The sequence below is a fragment of the Gymnogyps californianus genome, chromosome 7 (genome assembly GCF_018139145.2).
Source record: "Gymnogyps californianus isolate 813 chromosome 7, ASM1813914v2, whole genome shotgun sequence".
NCBI classification, from domain to species: domain Eukaryota; kingdom Metazoa; phylum Chordata; class Aves; order Accipitriformes; family Cathartidae; genus Gymnogyps; species Gymnogyps californianus.
The window spans coordinates 24,816,016-24,840,275 of record NC_059477.1 but is presented as its reverse complement, the minus strand read 5'-3'; the positions used below and the strand labels follow the sequence as shown (position 1 = coordinate 24,840,275).

Here is a 24,260-nt window from a genome sequence, read left to right as displayed (position 1 = left end):
AAGTACTGCTTCTATCAGTGGATATGCAGTCAGGACTATGAGGTTCAATCTCTAATTCTAGAAATGTGAAAATTCTTCTTTTCAGTTTGCTTTAACAGATACACTGTGTAATGGAGTGAAGTGTCAAAACTAAGAGAAGAACAAGAGTACTTTGATTTATATGTCTTCATTTTAGCCAAAACCCATCTATTTTCTTGATTTACTGCTATGAATAGGAGACACGTTCACTCTTACATTTTGTGAGTATGCTGGATATATACATCATGATGTATTTATTTTTATTTTCTGAGGCAGCATTTTTCCTGTTGATAGGCTTTTTAATTATGTTCTGTAAAATAGCTCTGATCACTATTATTTGTACAAACAGCAAAAGCAAAAGCCTTCATGCTTTTCTGCATATTTCAGCTAAGTGTTCCCTCTGGCCTCAATTTAATAAGACTATAAATATGAAAATTTTCTTGCTAAAGCTGTTACTATCGCTTGTTTGTATGTTTTATTGCAGTAGGTTCTAGATGAAAGGGAAGAAACTCTGGTTATCTATATATCCATCTGATTTTTCCCTACAATGTACCTGTCTTTGAAATGAAAAGCTGATCAATACATTAAAAAGCACATTATTTTAAATGCATATATCTAAAAATATCTAGTAATCTTAAGCAGCATTCCACTTGTACATGCACATCACCTATGTGTGTACTTTAAGGAGCTGTGCCACTGCAACTATTATTTATTTAAAACCCAACCCAGACTCCTCAGCTGAGCGGAATGATTAAAAATAAACTACCAAAAGAACAGAAAGTAAAAACTCCATCTACACATTATTTTTATCTTCCCAAGTATCAGGGATGCCACTTAACATTTACAATACACACAAAAAAAGAGAATGGTTTACTACCAGCCATAATCATTCTGTGTTGAGTCTGCTTAAACAGAAAAAAATAATTTAAAATTATATTAGTTCCCTATTTTAGAAATTGGCAAGTTAACTGTCTTACTCTGTTGCTTTCCTATGGTTGACAGAGTATGGCTCAAACAGAAGCATTCAGATAGTGCTGCATGTGGTATTTGGATTATTATCTCCTGCCCTTTCTAGACTTGGTTTGACATCAAGGTGTTTTAAAGCTGGGTGAGCACACAAGGAGCTCTCTTTGGAGCTTACATTGTTTAATAAAAAGACTATTCAATACAATTGTTTGTAGGGGATCTTATTTGAAGTATGTCTAGATAACAAAAAAGAGCTATTTCATAAAAAAGATAACCCTTATGACTGAAAAAATTCTATTAAATGAAAAATGCTCCTTTCTAACATTTTTATGTTTGCTTCTTCTTGCTAAACTATGAAAAAGGGATCATTGGGGAAATATTATAGCTAGCAATGTAGGAAGCAAAACTGCAGTAAGTAGCAGCTTCGAAAAAGTGATTGACATATTCAATACCATGAATGAAAGAGAGAAGTCACGATGGCACGGTGAACTGGTCATAATCTGTAAAGTTTCCTTGCTGCTTAGGTAAACAAACTAGTTTTTCCAGATAGTGAAACTGTTCAATTAGTAGGTTTTGAGGGAATAAAGAATTAATTTACTTATATCTGCAATACTGAAAAATTCATTACATAGTCCAATAATTTCTGTTCCAAGTTCCACATTTGTATTTGTGTACTCACCTGCCAGAATGCACTTTTTTGCTACTAATCTGTAACATTATCTTATGTTAAAGTTATCCCTTTAGCATCACTTTAGCACCACTTTAGTACCTGGCACTTTACTCTTAAGGACATCTGTAACAGGGGAGGTGTGGAAGAATGATGTTCAGGGTCAAATCTAAAGACACCAGGACAGCACTCCTTCAATGAACTTTGGAATTGGTCCCTGTTGTAATTCTTGATGTTCCACACTTCCAATCACTGAACACAATTTTTGGCAGTGAGGAGTGCTCACTGATCAGAAAGGGATGCAGACCACACCTGAAGGGGAATGACGTGGTCCAAGTTAGAAGCAATGCCATTGTCAAAATGTTTGTCTTTCATGTGTCTGTGCTATCAAAACCGCAGAAAAAAATTTGCGGAAAGACTGAGACCTAGCACAGATAATGAATGCAAAAGGTGACCAAAGTTCCTCTTGAACCTCTGAGCTTTTTAGTCACCTTCTGAATAGAAAAGTTCTCTTTTGGTAAGAGAACTATTAACATGTTCCCTCTGTCCTTTCTGTTACTCTCTCTCTTCTTATTGCATTCCCTTAACAAAATTTATTTCTACTGCATGCTGTTACCTACATGTTTCTCCAGATTCCTCATTTACCTTGAGTGTGTACACTCATGTTCAAATTAGTAGGAATATCACCATTGATTAGGAACGTTTCTATTGATATCTATGATTGCTGACTTAGACCACACTATTATAATAATTTTTCAGAAGTACAGGAGACAGGAAAACATTCCCATTATATAAAATTTAAGAAAATGAGTGTAAGAAAAGCATGACTGATATTCATCCTACTTCTGAAATTTTTAAGATTGAATATGCTCACAAGACTCTCAAGGTGCATGTAGGTATGTGCCAGTTGTTTTATACTGACCTTTAAAGGCATACTTAATTAAGTTTACATATAATTTGAGGATAGCTAGGGTATCCTCAGAATTCAGATCAGGCTTTTGGGGTGAACATAAAAATATTTGCTGTCACAGCAAATGACTTTAATAAAAAGGAATTAGTTTAAAAATGAAAATGTTTTTGCATTCTCTGTATCGTGACATGGAGGCATACAGTCAGATCAGTAAATTTTCATGCTAAAGGTTGCTGATTAATTTGTAGTTTTCACCTTTCTCTTCTCAATTAATGAAATGCACATATGGTCGACAAAACTGTCTGTTTCCCTTTTATCAATATGTGCAAAATGGTATTTTTAAGAAATGGATTTTTGTCCTTTGAAAAGTGAATGGATCATATTTTTCTTGGTTTGCTGCTTTTTTTTTTTTAAACTGCTGTATTCTATGCATCACAAAACCCCCCAATTCTGTACTTGTCAGTTCACTTTTCATCAGAAAATATAACTTTAGCCCTTCTTAAATCAAATAAAATTCTTTGCAAGGAGGCAGAACTGGGTCAGGCATCCAGAACATAGTGTATGTTTTATACACCTTTGGGCAATTATCAGATGCATATATTGAACACTTTTTTAACCTGTTGTACAGATAGGGTGAGGGGTTAGTCGTGTCTGGCAAGGTTAACCCCATATAATCTTTTTTTTTTCTTTTCGTAGTCCATATTCTTCATAAAATAGACAACAGCCAAATCTTCTTGTTAACTGGTATAGTTTACACTACAACTAATCTGTTTTACACTGAGTAAACATCTGATCTAAAGATTTTGAACAGAGAAAATTTATTTTAATGCTTTAATGCCAACACAACACTTATATACATTATGAGCAGTTTTTTCAAAGCAAGCAGCAAATCAAAGGAGCAGTTCCTAAATAAAAGCATTTGAACAAATACTTCATACGTGATACATTTATTTCATTATTTGTAAAGACAGTATCAAATATGGTATAATTAAAAACTACTAGCTGAATCGTTCAGCCTGTTCTCCTGTCAATGAAAGCCAATATTCTACATTATTCTACTACGGAAGATTTAATTTTAGTTTAACTTTAAAAGATGAGACGGAACTACTAAACAGCCTATTAACTGACAAGCAAAAAATACATTAGGATATACAGATTATTGTAGTAAAGTCAAAACTTAAAATTTAAGATTTCTTATTCATTTAAGCTTACCTCTTCAGAGCCAGAGCCAAAAATCAGCAGGTCAAAAGGTATTGCAGCAACCATGTCAATTAGGAACCAGCCTTTGAAGTAGTGAATTGCTATTTTTGCTGGGTCACTTACCACTTCTTCATTCTGGTTTACATACGTTGTTCTGAAGTTTATTAGAATGTCAATGATAAACATAATATCCACAATTAAGTCTACAACATTCAGTGGGCTGCAAGAATATCCACACTCTCTCCTCTTCCGTTCCTCACTGTCATTCAGAAGGAAGGCAGCAGAGTAAGGGGTGAATATGGCGGTGTATATTACCAGCAACAAAATGAGCCAGTCCCAGACAGCTTTGAAAGGACTATAGTGCAATATAGTAAACTTGTTGATGCGAGGTGTCTGGAGTTTATATTCTGGTAGAACATCAGCCCCTAAGGATAGAACCTAGAATAAGAAATATACCATGTCAATAATCTGCAAATCTATTATCATCAGCTTAAATTCACTACAGAAGAGTCTATAGTTCTAGTACAGCTAAAGGTGTGACAAAGCAGGGTACCAGAGAAGTATTGCCTTTTGCTTCACTTCTACTTTTGTCAATGCCTACAGCTTGTTATCGTTCCTTTAAAAGTATGGATTTGTTATCTGTTGGTGTTATCTAAGTTGGATTTCAATTTTATTTGGAAGGGATTATGTTTGTAAGCATTGCTTGATTTGCTGGCTCTAGAAGCTGAAATGTTTGCTTTGTTGCAAAGAACAAGCCTAGTGTGGGCACCAGATAAAACAAATTTCCTTTGGCTGCTCCTCCAGTCTGACTGAACTCTGACAGGAAAGAACAAAACCTTTAAGGCTAAGAAGGTAAATTACGTTTTCATCCCTGTTCAATGCTTGGCGTAGTTATAGAGACTGTCAGCAATGATGTTAATTATTGCCTTCCATGCTGCAAGTGCTCTCCAAATCCTATGGGACTCAGATCACCACTTCATTTTACACAGACCAATGAACAAACATCAGATGGTGACAACCTTCAGTTACTACACATTTGGCAAGTGACATATTCAAGAAATCTTATACCCATTTTCCACCAGTTGCCTCTACTTATTCCTTATCCCCCTGCTAATTAAAACCAATGCTGTTTAGAAAATCAGCCCTTTCAAAAGTAATTAAAATGAATAATTATACTGAAATGAAATGATGACTGGAAGAAATACCTTGTCAGCAACATTGTCCGCTTTTATTTGCTTTTTGTTCAGCAGTAAGTAGTTTGGCATATGAGATTTCAGCTTGTTCAAGATTGAGGAATTTCGTGCTCCTCAAACATAATCTTATAAGATTATAAGGGTCAGCACACTCCTTTCTGTTTAACTTTCCAACAGCAAGTCTTGTATAAACCTTAGATCTTATCTTTAGTAATCTAAGTGGCACTTCTTATTCAGGGAAGTTCTACTCTGAAAATGTTGTGGGAACACCAGGGTTAATAACCACTCTTCTTTGAACTGTGAAGAAACGATTAAGCCATCCAAAAGATTATATGGTACCTTCAAGCAGCCATTAAGCACCATGCTGAGGTGATGGTAGAGGCTGTTCATCTGTTTTTTATATTGTAACTAGGAGTTGTACTTAACTAATGGTGCTAGCTATTTTTTTATGCATTAAACACACTAGCTGACAGCAAGCTGAAGCATAGGCATTGCTTAGTCTCTTAGGCAGTCTTAATACTTTCAGACCCCCACCTGGTGAGTTGACAAGACAGTTTTCCTAGTATTTGAGAGCAGTGTGAGTATATGTGGCAAGGGAACTTCTATTTATAAAATTTATATCAGTGTTCTCCTGCTGGATTTTCAGACAATGAAGGAAATGTATTAGACAATAAGAACAATAAAGCTTACTTCACGTTTCTTGCAGTTGCTTGAAAATTCCAGCGATAGTGCTTCACTTCAAAGCAACACATAATGCAAATTGGACTTAGTCCCCTGAAATCTGGCTCCTATTCTCATTTTAGTTACATTTATTCCTAGGTTGGTTTAGACTGAGCTAGTTGAAACTGAAGAGTTAAAAAAAAAAAAAAAAAGCCAATTGGGCAAAATGAGGGAACAGCAGTATAAAAGTGATCATAGCAGAAATGGATCTAAATTTTTCATGCTAGTTTCTTAGACACACACAACAGGAGAGGCTGACTGATGGTTGTGAGTTTCATATTCATAATGTGATATAGAACTTTACATTTCTGCATTGCTTACTCCCATGCAATTGGAAGTGAAAACAAACACTCACTATGTAACTATATTTGTTTGCTGGACCAAGAGAAAGAAGGTGGGACTTTGTTTCTCAAATAAAAAAATCACAGCTGCACATACATAAAAAAGAGAAAACACATTACTGGGTTTCATGTTGACAGTTTCAATAGAGACTGAGGTAAATTTATCCTTTTGCTGTTGTGTGACATCCTTGCAAGGCTTGGGTACTGGTGTTAGCCAATCTTGGCCATCTTGGCTAGATGGAAGACTTCAGTGTACTTAGCAATCCACTCAAAAGACCTTTACTATTTCCACTTGCTTAAAACAGATGTTGACAAATTCAGTTAGTGAAAAGACATTTTATTAACTTATGTCTTCTGGACAGTGAAACTCTCCTTATAGTTTGGATTGTAAAACAGGTGGCTTAGGGAATGAAATGCTTTTAAGAGTAAGGAGCAGCACTGGGACAAGACTAAAGTATTGCAGTGTTAAAAAGCCTCTGGACCCTGGGACATGACATGATGAGAAAGCCAAGCTTCCTTGCACATTACTAGAGAGAAGACTATAATGTTAAGTAGCAAAAGTCACACTAGCTGCAATGAGTTTTCTCTTAAAATTTAGGGGTATTTAACCTTGATGAAATACCATCTCACACTGGTTTTGCTAGTGAAAGCAGGAATGTATTTATAACTGGTATGTTTTACAAGCAGTATTAGGTGGTAAACTTTATTCTATTTATAAAATAGAATTACAAAATTTCAAGGTTAAATAAACTATGTTGTATTTTGCCTTTGATTAAAGAACCCTGACCTAAAATTCAATTTTTCCCATGTGTTCCTGTTTAACGCATTCACTGTTAAACAGCGCTGCTGCAAGTTAGAAGACTCTTCATTCAAACACATTTTTTGACTCTGAGAATCTTGCTTCAGGTGTTTCACACAGATAGGGCTGGTGAACATCTTTTCCTCTTTTTACGTTCATGTGTTCACTTTCTAAGACCACAAGTTCAAGGTGGCACTTATTATAGAAGGGCTGCAATCAGATATCCAGAAAAATATCAAGTGAGATCAAAGTAACCATCATAAATTTACACAGTTTTGGACAGATTTATCTTTCTGAAGTGTTTGGTAGCTTTTAGTTTCTCAAAGTTAACAGTAGTTCACCGAAATTGAAAGAAAAGATATTTAAGAAGAATGAAAATTTATTAATGGCTGCTGTTCCGTTAAGTAGAAGGAGAAAGGAAGTGTATGAACCAGAGGTACTATCAGGTGAAAATTAATTAAAAAAAAAAAAAAAGATTTCTTGGTGAAGTGTCAAAGACCCAAACTGGGCTGATGTGTTTTGCAGTGCATTGGCTGTCTGCTTCACTGGATAACTGGTTTGTGTAAGGGACTCATTGTAGGCTCTCCAGCACCACATGCAGCAACAGTGTTTGACACTTCTTGGAGAAACACAAAGATTCTTCCCCGTGCAATTTCTTTTATGAAATAGAATATGTAGGCAAAACGCTAGGCAAGATGTTGGATGATATGGGAATTATACTCTGGTCTCTGTCCTTGAGTTTCTCAGTGATCTTAGGCAAGCTGACATTTAACCTCTCTAGCTTCCGTCAAGTAGAGAGAATAATATTTACCTACTAAACTGAAAGCATCTTGCAAAGGATAATGAGTGGAAAGCATTCATAGAAGCTGTTATGCAACAGCAATGAGTTATCATCATTCTTACTCCTCTAAATTTAGTTGATTCTTTTTATTTTTAAGATTAATTCACACAAATATTTGTCCTCTTCTCCTTTTAATTTTGAATTTCTAACTTAATGGGTACACTTTCCAGTTTATTTTTATTTCCTGCATGAAAACACTTTATTTTTGTTATCTATTATGCAAACTGTACAGTTTCAAGAGACTCTGAGAGACCCATATTGCTGTATATCACATGTATATTCATAAGTTTTGTTCTGAGGCATTTTCAATCTAAATTTATTAAAGAATGCAAATGCCTACAGTAAAAACCAAAGAACTAGAAACCAAGTAGAAGCATAAAAGTGTATTAATAAATCATAACAGAAATAATAAATGATAAGCCATCTGTTATGAATACCACCACAAATTGTTAAAGAAGTACTGTCAAACCACTGCATGGATTTACAGTATGGTTTCCTAGCTATTCTAGCACTGCATGAGAGCAAGTGTGGGTTAGGGTTATTATATGCTGGACCATGGCTCTTCAAGCAACTGTAGAGCTATGTAAAGCACATGAACATGGAGAACAACCAGAAAGCATGCCTGGTGCTTTCAAGAAGCACTGAACTCATTCTGTGAGCATATTGTGATTGAACGGACCAGATGCCATAAGCAAGTTATTCAGAAAGCATTGGACCTTTTGCACTTTCGCTAAAAATTCATAATATTTTTGTGCTGTATATTTCCAAAGAGACAGCAGATACATGATTAATGTACATTCACACAAACAATAGGTAGCATATGCACAATCTAGGTAAGACCTTTCGTCATGGACAGAACTAATGCACGTCCAGAAAATCTGAACAAAGAGTAATGTTTACGGGTGGCAAAATAAGAGGTATATGGGGTGGGGGGAAATCCAACAATTGTAACGTAGATGGATACCGAGTACATCTATGCAAAAAGTAGATGTGAAAGTTTGATGAATGCAAAGCTTAACAAATTAGCTTTTCAGAAAGGTGCTTTCCTGTTTCTCATGACAAAGTGTGTCTCTCATGAACTGTGTATTTAAATGATGTAGTTATGTTCAGTACTAAATATTGTTTTGTCACTGCTGCTTTTGCCACAGATGAATTAAAGTAAAGCTTGTCCTAACAAGGTTAGCTCTTGCATAGCACCTTTCATGTTAAGAGAATTTCGTAAACATTTAATAAAGTTCAAACTATAAATACAGTCCCAAACTACTTGGGATCTTTAAAATAAACATTTATCTGACCCATAAAACATCTTGCATAAAACTGTGGAAGATGCTACCAGTCCACTCATTAAAATAAAATGTTAAAATGATTTATTTCTAGGAAATACTATATGACATGAAAAAATACTATTTTGCCAATATCTTGCTGGGCTCAGTCCAACACTAGGCACACGGCCCTGACAGATGAATGGATGATCACTCCTGCATCTTTAAGTCAGGGAAGCTGTGGCAAATCTAGCAATGTCAGCTCCTTGTGTGCTGAGAGACTTGAATATCTTTATTATGAGTAGAGATTGAAGAAACTTTAAAATTTCTTATTGTATAAAGTGTATTCAGCAACCAAGATATGAAATTTACATGAAAATGTGAACAAGATGATAATGGAACCAGGATAATTCTATTATAGACGTTATTGTAGCCGGTCAAAAATAAGGGAAGGAATTCGGAAGAACTTCTGACTTTTCAGATCTTCTAATCCAAATACACTTCAAAGTTGAATCAGAAAGCCAAAATCATCCATACTTGTTATCTGAGTGTAACAGTGGAAGGTGACTACATTAATGAAATGTAAAGCATGTTCTGTTTTCTCAAAAAACATAGAAAAGAGGTGACATGAGAACATTTATACCCTTCTCATTTTTATAGGAGGTTTCCATAGATTATTAGGCTGGGTAAATCTCAATGACCTCTGAGTAATTTCACAAAAAATAAAAAGCTATTTGGATTAAAATTTTTTTCCAGCAGCATTTTTAACTCTGTACAAGTTTATTGTTGGTGACTAGGAAATCAAGGAAGGTAGCATCTTCTAAGTTCAACTAAAGCTAAGTTATTATTCCTGTTTGCTCTCTGATGCAGCTCATGGTGCAGAATGAACACTGCCACTATTATCCAAAACCCTTTAGAACCTGAGTACAATCTCTTCCTTTTAATAGGTAGTTTTGAACTCATTTTCAGATCTTTATTAACAAGGTGAGTAACAGTATTGAACAGGAAAAACTGGGAAAACAAAAGAAATGAGAAATGTGAAGCAGATGCAGAAGCTAAAGCCATATTCCTGTAATAACTAACCCTTTTTGTCATGATCATAGACCTTAAATCTGAATGATATCACAGTTCAAAAAATGAAGCAGTATTACTTCAGCTTTAAAAAAGGATATGATTTTGCATTGGAGATTTTATTAGATTTGTGGAACTCTCTTCTCTTGATGGAACCTCTTCTGGCTCTCTTTTTCTCCTGTGTATTAGTTCTACTGAAGCTACCAAGCTATAACTAGCAAGGACATCTCTTCCCTTTTCTTTATTCATACCATTACCATGAGACCCCTACAGACTGGACCTCCTAAAGAGATCTCTGAATCTAAAAAGACCTAAAAATAAATATTACACAAGTATTACTGAGCAAATGGAAATTAAATCAACATTTGCTCCCCGATGGTAGGCATTACCTAATTCCTCAGAAGACTATAATGGTCTCTCATATTTCAGTAATCTTAATGATCATCTTCCTTGATGCTGACATGAACAACTATTAAGATTACACCAGTACTGAAAGGAAGCTGAGGTGCTTTTGATTTAGTGTGCCCTCCAAACACAGCATTATATACTGCTTTCACACATCAGCATTGAAAGGCATTTTTACGTATAAAAGATATTTTTACATGTTTTCCAAAGGATAGCTATTAAAGAACATCTTCTTAACCAAGAAATACTAATGGTGGGAAATGTTAATATTTGTCTTGTTTTACTCTTTTGTCTGTATTAAATGCTGTAAAATAATGTAGTATGACAATTTGTATATAATGCTGATACTTAGCTTTCTCTATCAGACAGTTTGAAGCATATCAATGAGGTCTTAGAAAACAGTGTTTTAATGACCTCCATATTTTTTAAGTAAGTTAAGCTTTTGTTAAAGAAAATCTGCTGCTGTGTGAAAATATGGCTTGTCCTTGCCTGTCCTGTATGTTTCCCATTCGGGACTTCAGATGCAAGAGGATATAAACCTTTCTTATTTAAACAATGGGCTCAATATTTCTTTGTTTGCTGGGTCAGAAATAGCACAATAGATTTTTCTCTTTTTTATTGGACTATGCCCACATATTCACCAAGTGTAATTTTAGGTAGGCATTGAAACAGCACTTTTATTATTAATGGCTGAACCTGACAAACTCAAAGCTTATCTGAGCGTATTTTAATCATTTTTGTTCCAGAAGTCAATCTGCCTCTAAATAAAGGTTTTTTGAGTTAGTTGAAGACAGACTTTGTGGCATTCTCAACCTAACTGAAATGCAGAAACACTGGAAAGGTTTTTGGATATTCAGTAAATTAAGATTCTGGAGGAGGTGCAATTTGGTAGGCAATGAGATAGTGCAAAAGAAGAAAAAAATGGGTAAGTTTTAAGTGGTATGTGGAATCTATTTGATTTAGTGTTAAGTAATTTTTATAATAGCTGTCCAAAGAATTTCAGTGAAGTTGAACATTAATGCTGTTTGGTGGTGTTAAAACTTAAGAAAAAGAAAAATTCTAAATGAGACCTAGACATAACCTGTTAATATATCGCCATGAAAATTGCTAATTTGATATTGGAAAATCCACAAGGAATAGCGACTGACATATTGATTTAAAAAGGTCTTGTGCACCTGGGAGTGTAACACTGCTGCCGTGACTGTTCAAGTTATGTTGGTTGAATGGTTCTGTCTCTGCCTTAGGTAGTTTAGTTACAATTCCATCTTTGAGGTTTTCGATATGGATTCACTGGTACAGGTGAATATTTTGCTGCCTGCATGCCTTCTCTCTGGTGCTCTGATTCCTCTTTAATCTCCTGCACTGTAATGTGTACAATTTGTGTAGCTGAAGCTGCAAGCTTTTTCAGATGTAAAGACTGTCATCTGAAGCCTACCTCAAAACGTCTGTTTCAAATTGCTTGTTTCCTCCAAGAGAGGAGAGAAATGCTGTTTTCCAGCCTTTGCTGGGAAGGCTTGTGGGAAACAACACTGAGCAAGTAATATGCTGCCAACAGGGTTTTACATGGCTCTTTGCTGTCTCTGTTGGCTGAAGTTTTAAGTCTTCTGTAGCTTCAATGTTAATGGTACTGTGATAGAAAGTTGCATTTGAGCTGGCAATCAATCAGAGGTCTTTTAGAAGACACTTTTAAAAAATGATACAAATATATGAATTAGAGTGTATAATTGTAAAATGGGGTAGATACATAAGGATCAGCCTGAACAGCAGGCTTTCTCCGCTGCTTTCCACATTTTCTCTTTAGGACTGTCATTAAAATAAATTTCAATATACTCATGAACATGGTGTTTAGATAAGCAATAATAATATTTTACATCATATCATCTAAAACATGATGAAACAGAGAACAAATTTAAGATCTGATCCCATGGCTGAAGCCCCCCCACACACGGTATATGTAACCATCAGTGACATGACTCCTCTGCATACAGTGATTGGGTTGATGCCTTGAAATTATAGCAGCTGTACTGAACAATTATTGGACTCTCACTAGTGCTTGCACTATATAAATGTAACAATATCCATGAACACTGAAATCTCCAGAAATGTAATAGTACATCAGAGAACTCAATCAATACCGCAATACAAAGCAAAAAGGCAGGCCTTATTATCAAGTAATTTGACCTTCCATGTGAAGAGAATTACAAAACTATTCTTGGTCTTAAAGATTTACAAAGATTCCTCAAGAAATGTCATCCAGTTAGTCTCCATTTGATAGGGTAGCATCCTTCCTCAGCGATGACAAAAACTTTCAAATCCAACTCGGATTTGAGAGCACTGGGACTTCCTGGGAGTGCTGAGCGCCTTACAGGACTAAGGCCACGAAGTGCCACATTTTCATAAGACTATCAAATAATTAGGTAAATCTATTCAGCTAAAGATATTTAAATACACAGTAACCCGAAATCTTCAAATTGTCAAGTAAAGTTATGTATACCATGAGATTAAAGCAGTAGAACAGCCTTCTCATGTTTGTTCAATAAAATTGTGCAGGTTTCATGGAAATGATATTTCTGTAGATGTTACTGTCAAACAAAATTGCTTCACCAAACTTGGATACATGTAATAATTTAGAAAACTCACCATCTCTAACCTATCATTTATTTTCTCATGAAGATAGATATTAAAAGAGAGGAAGTATTTTTATAGTTCATTTTCCATCCATTATTTTCCATGAAAAAAATTAAGAATTGCCTTATAGATCTTAAACCTCACGAGCCTCTTCCTGCGACTCAGTATGTAATTACTTTCATATTAGTGGGTAATGCATCATCAGAGCAACACTTAGAAGCATACAGATTTATTGAGTGCTTTACTGAACTTTAAATCTTAAATTAGTGATATACAGATTATCAAAGAAGAAGATATTAACAACTGACTATTTTTAGCAAATGTTAATGCCAGAATATGTATTAAAAGTTGTGTAACCTTCATCTTTAAAATTCACTATGAGGTGTTATTTTAGAAGACAGAAAATGCTATCCTTCAAAATGCTAAAGAGTTTGTGAGTTATTCATTGCTCTTCTGGCAACACTAAGCTGTTAACAAGCATTTATACGTCTGACAACAAAACATCAAGGGTCACATTTGCAATAAGGGCTTAAATTATTGCTGTGGTTTTTAGTCACCTAAAAGATATTTCTATCATTTGTTCATGGCATGACAACGAAACAAAGCAGGTTTTATGCTTGTTGATGTTATCTTGCCTTCCTCGCAATATTTATGAAAAATGTATCTTTCATTATTATCCATTTAGACTGGTTTGCTAGTTGCCAAACATTTTGATGCAGCTAAAGAAGAGCATAAAAGCTGTAAGAATATCTGAAGTGCATGGAGTGAAAATGAAGCAGCTACCTCCATAGTTTGGTTCTATGATTACAGTACTTACTGATGTAACTGTCAGGAATAAAGGAGAAAGGGAGAAAAGTTCCTTATGCATACATTCATATTTAAGTTTAACCTTGGTAAATATTTTTTCCGTAATCAGCAAAATAAGCAAACTTCAGTTTCTAGAAAATTTGCATTTTGTAATTAGACCCCTTAGTGTTTAAAAAGGTGTGAACTGCAATTGAAACTGCTCTTGTAGCTGGGGAAAAGCTTAATCTAGAAATGTTCATCTCCCCTGTGGCTCTCCAGTATTTATGCCTAATGAGCATATGCCAACCTGGTTCACTCAAAGGAGACATTTAGTCTTAGCGTTCTGCCCAGGTTCCTCTCTTCACACCACTTGTAGGAAAGTTTAGTGCATTACCCAACCTTCTACCAAATTTGGTCAGTAACATTCCAACTAAAAAGCCATTTGGCAAGGGGAGATGGAACAGATTGCATACACATGTGCACACAATGTGATGATATAAATCACATTTCACTAGCAAAACCAACCAATACAAGCACGATCCAGATTTCTAGAGCTATCCATTCAATTCATAGTGGTTAGGCAGAGAAAAAGGGTGGAGTTGTGACCACGGAAAACTGAGCAGACAAACTTGCCTTTCCTCAGTCAGTAGCTGGATCTTACATTAGACTTTTTTTTTTTTCCCCAATGTAAAAACATATTTTGGTTTTGGGGAATTGTGGCAAGACATAGTAGGACCTTAATGATGATTCTTCACTAGCTACTCTGGTACTCTAACAAAAATGTTGTGATAGCACAGCGTCAGTGAGCCAAAAATAACTCCTTGAGAAGCTCTGCCTTGCCTATGTTATGCTAAATGAAGCTCATATTCAGGAGAGAACAGAACCTTTCATTTATTGATTTAACCAGCGAGATATGGGAATCTTCTTGGTACTATGGCTGATCACATGTATGATTGCAGGCATCAAAAGCTCAATCCAGTGGAAAAAATGCCTAGGATAGAAGCCTGACTGTAAGGTTTAATGTTCTTAATGTTCTTTGTTTTCTAGATTTATTGACTAATTTATCACACTGTGTAAACTGCAGAATGGATCATTCACTATTGCAGTTTCCTTAGCCTACTTGATATTGTAGGTGTAAAGAAGAGAGAAAATAGAAAGCATAATATATCTGGAAATTACTATCCTATACAAAACTTATTTTTCAAGCTGTTTGAAAACCTGGAAGGAGGCTACAGTCCACGTGCTATCCTAACAAAATTCATCAAAATAAATTAGCTGGCCTCTAACAAGTTCTACAGGATGACCATGAGCTGCAGGCCCTAATTTCTTACTCACTTCCAAACCCAGCAACTAACATCATTAGAGACTAGTCTGCAGCAAAAGGTGTTACTCTCCTTCGGCTATAGTATTCCATTGTTAACCCACCTACAAACCCAGTGAAACTAAACTTCTCTGAACAGAACAGATTGGTACAGATGTGAGACCATACCATGCAGCTGCTCTTTTGTTTCAAAAGAGAGTAGGTTTCTTCATAATTAATAGAATTCATTTAGAAAGTGGAACATTTTCAAAGAAGATGGAAACTTAGATTAGGAAAAAATGCAAAGCTGTGAAATTAAAAACTTTTCTTCCCATTTAATAGATGTTTCTCATTTATTAGTAGTAGTATTCTGAACAGGCTGTCTGGAGCTGAACGTACCTTCTCATGCCAGCTTCCAAGATACTAAATGAAAAGTAGTTACTGTAACTTTCATATCTGAAGAGATGCTGCCTTAATGTAAAATTGGCAATTCTTTGAATAAAAAACTTATGGATGAAAATACTCCTAAGGTACCTTAAAGACAATTTCACCGTGTGCTACAATGAAAGATTTATTCAACTGTCAAAGAAAAACAGACTTATCTAAGATAAATCTAATACAAGGCCACCCTGATATCAGGAAGAAGAAACTCTTTGAGTTCTCTATGTACTATGAATATCAACTAAATATACATGCCATTTAGGTACTTTATTTCAGATAGATTTGAATTTTATAGTATATTTCTACACTCTAGGTGGCCTGAACTAGCCACTTTTCGTAAATATTTTCTAGAGATTTTTGTTGTGCTATGCTCATTAATTTTATGCTCAGTGTCACCTATACCACCCATAAAGTTCAATAAATGCTTTGCAACTACATGTTACCACACTGATTAGCACCCTATTTCATAAACATAATATCTGGGATTCAGTGACCCTTTGATTTTTGATTCATATAGCTGGTTCCTGATTTTTCCCTTACTGTGATTTTATTGATATTTAGATATAATTTAAGGAGTGTTACTCCTTTTTTTTTTTTTAAAAGCATTATCTCTGAACTATTCTGGGTACACACTTCTCTATTGATCCTGTTACCAGTTACAAGCTGAAAGCATTATCCAAGTTCTAACACATGACAGATAATAGATGACAAGAATGACCTTCTCATTTCATTCATTAATTTTGAGGGCATTCAGAATTCATCAAACAACTTACTGTGCTGGCTGGACTTAATGGTCTTTGCTTTTTCTTACTGTTTCTAATCCTATGAAAAAAATCCCAAACCCTAACCAGAAAATATTTTCCTCAGCTGCCAATATATCAAACCCAACCAATCCACATGCTTGTCTCCTACCCCCTGGCCAAGCCAAAAGAATAATAGCCTTGCTGCTGTTTCTCCTTAATATGCTTAAGGCCACCTGGTTTCTAATCAGTAGTAGAAGATAACTGCTTTATAATTATCACCAGTTATATCATCACCTTACCAGCTGCAAATTGCAGGAACTTTCTGCTCTCACATTTAGTTTTTTCATCAATTTCTCTCATTAGTGATGTGTGGGAACTTAACTATTTCCTTGAAAAAGTTAATTTTTCAAACTACCCACCAGTTTTTCACTTTGTGTATTAGCTAGTATTATGCTAAAAGGGAAATTCATTACTTGCAAGAAATGAATATTAAATTGTTAGCTGAACATACCTACATTTTTTGTCTCTTTGAAAATGACTCTTAATAGGGGTGAATATGTCATTTCAGGTAAATGCTAAATACTGCCAGCCCAGGTTATGGCATTTTTTGGCTAGATCCAATATTGGTACTACAGTGCATACATGTGAGGTGTCTGGCACTAGAACAGAGTTCAGAATCCAGACTGTTTGAGGGTAAGGACAGTCAGACAAGGAGGGAGGGAGTCCTGAGTCTGAGTCCCTGGTGCCCAGGGTTATTTCTGTGGATTTTTTAACAGATGGTCATTTACGTAAGATAAGTAACAGGCAAAATACTCTGGGACTACAACCCAGGACTGCCTCTTTCTAAGTGAGTATCCTAAATGTTAGCTACACCAGCAATGTTCCTTGTAAAATGCCAGCTCTTTCTGGCCCATGAGATCCGCAGCTTTCTGCCCTCTTCCCTCCCTCTTTCCGCACACCAGCTGCTATTGCTGTCTATCGCTGGGTGACTTTCTCTGGGAAAATATATGCTTATGCTGACCTAAACATAGAAACTGTTTCCTGAGTTAACATGGTAACCACCTGACTCTGATCTAACTTTGAAGTTATGCTGCTTTGAGTAGGAGGTTGGGCTAGATGGCCTCTAGAGGTCTCTTCCACACTACATTTTTACAGAGTTCTAAGGTTACGTGAAAGAGAGACTGTGACTCCTTTCATGGCTGTTTTAAGGCAACTGTCCTGGCTTCGGCTGGGATAGAGTTAATTTTCTTTTTAGTAGCTGGTACAGTGTGTTTTGGATTTAGTGTGAGAATAATGTTGATAACACTCTGATGTTTTAGTTGTTGCTAAGTAGCGCTAATCTTAAGCCAAGGACTTTTCAGTTTCCCATGCTCTGCCAGCAAGCAGGTGTGCAAGAAGCTGGGAGGGAGCAGAGCTGGGGCAGCTGACCTGAACTAGCCAAAGGGGTATTCCATACCATGGAATGTCATGCTCAGTATATAAACTGGAGGGAGTTGGCTGGGAGGGGCAGATTGCTGCTTGGGCATCAGTCAACGGGTGGTGAGCAATAGCATTGTGCATCACTTGTCTTTCCTTGGGTTTTCTTTTTTTCTTTTTTTTGTTATATTCCTTTTCAATACTATTATTATTATATTTTTTATTATTATTGTTGCTAGTATTATATTTTATTTTGCTTTAGTTATTAAACCATTCTTATCTCAACCCATGAGTTTTACTTCTTTTTGATTCTCCTCTCCATCCCACTGGGAGGGGGGAGTAGTGAGCAAGCGGCTGCGTGGTGCTTAGTTGCTGGCTGGGATTAAACCACGACAGCAACTCTAACTGCATGTGTGAAAGGTATTATTTCAGGCTATGCATGCCAAGTGGATCAGAGGACTCTACCAGTTCTCTGGATCTCAGTGGGGCTTGACAGGGCCTAAGCAGGGGCTTGACTTCTTGCAGTTCATGGTGGGACAGTTCTGGCGGGTGTCAAAACTGTTGGTTTCAACCGAGTAACCTACCAAGTTTAGAAACTTCCAAGGTCAGTCAACCATGAAGTGGAAGTTTGGGGGTTTAGAGCTCTAGTCTAGAGAAATGAGGTTTGCCTAAGTGCTGCTTACACCTTGGTTTTGATCAGTTTTACTTGCTTTGTAGGGCATTAGTTCTTACACCCTCAACATATTCATCAAAATCATTATTTTCAGAACAAACTACATTGCAGTCTGAAAGCCTGTGTCCGCCTATTTTCCCCCACTTATTAGCATCAAAAGAAGAATGTTGCTTTGGAAAACAATCTAGTATTAAAAAAAATCATATGCTCCATTCCATTCCACAGAACAGATCACTGAGTATTTGGTTCAAAGCAGTAACAACAAAGAGATCACACAAAACATTGATTACTCGAAAATGTAATTCATGGAATATACTCGATACTTTTTCCCAACTCAGCAAAATCCAGCTGTCTCTGGGATGTCCCCTTGGGGGAAGGACATGGACTAATTAAGGATGCATCCAGGTTACATGCTTCAAAGCAGCTGGGCTTTCCGACTGCTCCATTTCTACCATATGTTGTGAAATCTTCTCAAAACACTGCAGCAGTTCAGATGCCTTATCCTATTCAGCTGTCACAAAGAGAAGAGGCTCTACTGAAAGGAAGGAATATTTTATCTTTCACAGTTGCTGTGAATCTGTAACTATATTGGACGTTTTATTACTTGATGCAATAGCAAGTAATTCCAATGAAAATGCTATGTTTTCTTCTGAAACTGATCAAAACAGTGGGCTTTATTTTCTGCTTCCATGCACTTTGTATAGCTACTTGCTCTGGTGCAAAAGAGCCTAGTCTCCAGTTTTGGTGACATCTTTGCACAGGTATAAATGACTACCCTGAGCCGGGGGTATTTTTATTGGTTTTGCCATCACCATGATGTTCTCTGCTTTTCTTCTTTTCACACACAGTGTGTCACACTTTCTAAATGATAATGAAATGACACACATTTATACTATTTCTATAATTACATCTATAGTAATTACAAAGGCTAATTATATAATGACAATAAAAGATGAAATTTTATTGCATGAGGGTGCTAAGTATGATTGTAAACAAAGGGAATAATTCCTGTATAAGCTATATCAATTGATCATTGAGAACAGGAATAGCGAATAATAGAAAAAAGAAGATTCTCACTTCAGCAGAAACCCATAATTTAAACTTTCCATACAGTAACTAGGGAATGTTGGCTCTGCTTACCCCCCAATTTCATTATTATATGTATGTCTTGCTGTGTAATTGGAAGACATATCAAAATTGTTTCCCCTTATTTCAGAATTTTCTTCTTTATGTCAGCTTGCACTCCAAAATTAACAGCCTTGAAATGTTGTTTGTGTGTGAGTTATTGCATGATGTTGTAAACAGCGCAGTGTGTCAGCTGAATCAAACTGCTGAAAATGTATAGATCAATAATTTGTTTTATTTTTAGGTCTTATGTTGCCCCTCTCTGTCCTAGATGCTGCTAGTCTTCTTTTAGCCGGAAAACCTGAAGGTCAGTTTGAAGTCATGATCATAGAATAGTTCTTTTTGCATCAACAGCTGAGACTGGCCTTGGGGAACATTGTTAGTTATTTCTTAATCTTTTGGGGCTGACAGAATAGAGTCTGGCCAGATTACAAAAACATGCAGTGAAACGACAAGGTCTATCACTTCATATGTGAGCCCCTCTTCACTGAGAGCTCCACTTTCAGAAGAGCTGTGGGTGTTCAGCATGTCTGCAAATCAGATCACAATCTTCCAATCAACCGTGTAGTCTGTCAAGGTATATATTTATCATTTGATCAGCCATATAACCAGTTTGGGTATATATATTTCCTACAGGTGGGTGGATGATGAAACTGTTTTGAAAAGTACTATTTACAAGAAGTTTAAAGATCATAGAGTTTTATCTTCCTGTAAGTCAGTTATTGAGACAAATCATAAACAACAGATGCATATTGGGTCTTTCAATCACATGCTATATCTCAACAGACTGATGAATTTCAAGGGGATCAATAATCTCTGAACATTAATGATCAGGGGCCACAGAACAGTTTTTCTTAAACAACACAATAAGGAGGCCAGTAATTTCTAAGTTTATTAACTGGGCCAGCTATTGTTTGTTGCCAGTGTTAATCTATGGGTATTCAGGAATTCTCTCCTTTCTTTGAAAATAAGCATAGGTACTGACTATTCTAATCTTCATGCTGCTCTGAGCCTGTTCACAACAGAATTCACAGCTTTGGAGCCATACATCAGTGGGAACTAGATGTGAAGAAGATTTAAAATAAATGAGTATTTAAACAAAAGATAAAATTGCTTACTGTCGCACCTCTACACGCAGTAATTTTAAGGCCAGAAGTCCCCTTTACGAATTCATTAAAAATGTTAAGGGACAGATGTCAAATATTTGTCCCACTGCTTTCTTTAATAAAAGTCTGCTTTTTGTGCCTCTGGGAAGACTTGCCTCTTTCTAACAATCAGTGTCAGGACCCCAGCTGAACCTGTCAGTGCAAAAGAGTGCAGAAATTGGACCGTCCCCCTGAACAGACTGTCAAAAACCATGAATAATGAAAAAAAGCAAGTTGAGACTCTTCTAGAAAAGAGTCTAGCTTAGCACCTCCGGAAATTATAACGTGAAACATTAAAAAACCCACCTTTTAGTAAAGTGGAACGGAAACGTAAATTTAATTCTAGTGACAAATACATACATTGGGATATGACAATGCCAATTTTCAATAAGGGCTATCTGGCAGCTACTACTGGGCTATTCCTCTGAGTAAAAGTCAATGTTATGCAGAAACAGGCATCCAGAAGATGTTATGCTACTCTGCATTACACAAGCACTTTTGATCAGCGAAGTCCCAGGTGAAAGGCCAAGAGATTGGGGTATCTACTTATTCAGGACCATCACATGTGTAGCACTTCACTGCAAGCTATATCTTAAGGCAATTTTCATCTCTACATAATGTCCTGAACACTCCTGTTAAGTAGTAAGACAATATTGGAAGGGTCTTTGCAGTAGAATTTATAACCTAGCTCTTTTCGAAGAGATTAATTTATTTGTATTACTTAAAAGGTAAGATGCTGAGGATTTTATTTGTTTATTTATTTATTGAATTCTGTAGTGAAATCTTGTTTTCTCCACCTGCATTTCAAAGTTCATATTTTTCACTCAAAGTATCAACCACTGTCCCACAACTTCTTCTTTTCGTTCTGAAATTATTTTCTAAAATTTATTCTCCTATCTGCTCCTAATTTATTCCACTACAATCTTACTGCTAAAACATCTCACTCCTCTTTAAATGCTTTCTGAAAGTGTATCACTTCCTCTAAACACAATGACCATGACTTTTATTTATTTTATTCATTATTCTTCTTCCACCTTGTGAAGGTAGCTATGTGCCATCCGCTCCTTTTTCACTGTCTTCACTACCTGAATTACTTCTCCAGCTTGTGGGTATGATAGAAGTCATACAGCTGTTATCTCTGGAAAGAAGAACTTGTTCTTGTGTCCTGTGATGCTGATACTCAGTTTGATATTATTCATGCATGAGAGAGAATCCAGAGTGCAGTGATCCAACTGTGAGGCTCACTGGTACCTTAGTGTAGTGCATATCAGAGTCCACGTCTCTACATTTTGAGTTGCACAGTGAGAGGAGCCACAGTAGCGGAAATGTCAGATTATAGCAGCAGGACAAAATTTCTCAGCAAGAAAGGAAAGGGAGAGAGATACACAATAAAGAGTACAAAGAGAGAGATGGATGGATGTTTGAATGGTGCAATATGTGACTGGAAGTGGCCTTCCATGTCACCAAGCCCTGCAATCCCAGAAAAGCACATCATGTTATCTATCCCTTTACTACATTTCTCAGGCTCTAATGACATTTGGAATTCCTGCCCTAACTTCTTTTATTAGACTATTTCAGAATGTCACTACTCTGATTAAGGGTGACCTTTTAACTTACCTTGGCCATTTTATACTCATTTGCTCTTTTACTGACATTGTCCCATAGATTAAATAGGTCGTATTGCCCTCTGTACATTTTTGATGCTGTTTCACAGATTTACTTATCAGAGGACTGTGCCAGCATGAGCATATCCTAATTATCTGACATTTGTGCCATATTCTATTCTCAACACTGTGCTCAACCCTTCCAAAACCACTTTTGCACTATTGTGCAGATACAAAATGGATCTATGGGCCTACGAAAAGTTCTACAAAGAGATTTACAGGCAGACATGCAGTGGAGCCTTCGAAGTGCTGACTCTTATAAAACATATTGAAATCACCGGGGATTAGAAACATTAACAGGACTAAAACTAGCCACTTTCATCTTCTAAATGTCTATTTCTAATCTAATTCATAAATAACTAGCTAACTAGATCTTCGACTATCGAATTCAGCAGACCTACATTTATTTATACCTCCTAGGAGTTTCTCCCTGTACCGAATCCTAGAGTTTAGGTTGCAGCAGCAACTAAAAACATTGATAACTAAATATAATAAAAGAAAAAGGAACAGCTGTGGGGAATTCTTTCAAATTATGATGAATGGTATATTATCAAAGTTTGCTGCACAAATTGTACTCTGCACATTGGTTGAGATAGTTCTAGAAAAGGACATAAACCAATGTCAAATAAAATTGGAAGTTTTTTGTGAAGTGTGAAGATTTTATAGAGAATTTCAAATTTAATTTTGAATTTAGTTAATATCAATGTTCCTGGAAGGTTTAGCTGATCCAAGGCATTTCTATTGAACCTTTTCGTAATATCTAAGTTGTTTGGAGAATAAACATAGTTGGTTTTATTTATTTATTTATTTTCCCCCATAACAGTGTCATTAGTACATAGAAACTTGGCACTCTGGCACTAATTAGCCAGTAAGAATTTTGAAAAAAACCCAATCAAGCTTAACTTATGCTTACATAACTTATAAAAATTGGTATTTTTACTGTAACTTGACTTTTTGCCATATTATCTTTGAAAAGATTTCTATGTATAACTACTATGAATAATTTAAAACATATCAAAATGGATCTGGAAGAGATTAAATCTTTCACAACTGACCAGGGAAGAAAGTACAATGGTTGCAGATTCAAGTTAGCTATCAAAGACAAAATATATGAAAGATAAAAATCCAATTACTTTTTAGGCGCTAACTGATCTCAAGATAGAACTGATAGAACTTTTATCTCTATTTCTCTAGAAGGGTGTACAATACATTCTTTTTTATATCCGTCAAAGGCAGTAGGAACATGGACAATATCTGGCATAGTACCAATGTAGAGAAGCCACAGTCTGGTCTATGGAAGGCAGGTCAGCAGTAAGTCAAAAGCTACTCTTGGCAAGATCTTCCTTATGGAATCTCTATCTGCATTCTAATACAAAGCACTTCTAACCTCTTTCAGTCAGTGGATAGGCATTTAAGGGCCGACCCTCTGCTTACTGACTATAAAAGTTATTTGGGATACTGTCATGTCTTAATATTTTTTTTCAGTATGTTGCGTATTGGTAGCCTGTCCTCACCAATCTCCATATGACATTACAACACAAATGTAATAATAACACTGAATGTAGCTGAACATTCTGTTGCTTTCAGAGGGCACTGTATCTGTCTTAGAGTGAAGAAATATGTTATCTTGAATTGTTTTCAGTTTTGTTTCAGTCGTATGCCTCATTCCCAAGTATGACAGAATATATCATGCATCCAGTCCAAAGGTATCTGCTTTTCATTTTGACAGCCTTTTTGATGTACACATATGGAAAAGATACCCACAGGAAAGAGTATTATGAAAAGCCAAAGAACTGGAACAGAAATTACAAGACGTAACTATGATACTCATACCAGTGGCACAATCACCTATCATTTGTTGTCATGTTGTGCCTTGCGCTAATCAGCAATTCATAAAGCTGAGAAAAAGAAAAAAGAATGAAACTAATATTTGTGACTGACAGGAA

At 36.0% G+C, this 24,260-nt stretch overlaps 1 protein-coding gene across 1 annotated transcript in view; it reads right to left on the bottom strand.

Moving 5' to 3' along the window:
* KCNH7 (potassium voltage-gated channel subfamily H member 7) overlaps positions 1 to 24,260 on the bottom strand; it is a 242,395-nt gene that overhangs the window by 48,671 nt on the left and 169,464 nt on the right. Inside the window, exon 7 of the mRNA XM_050899922.1 lies at positions 3,774 to 4,199. Within this exon, the coding sequence (XP_050755879.1) occupies positions 3,774 to 4,199 (426 nt within the window). The remainder of the gene's footprint in view (positions 1 to 3,773; positions 4,200 to 24,260) is intronic.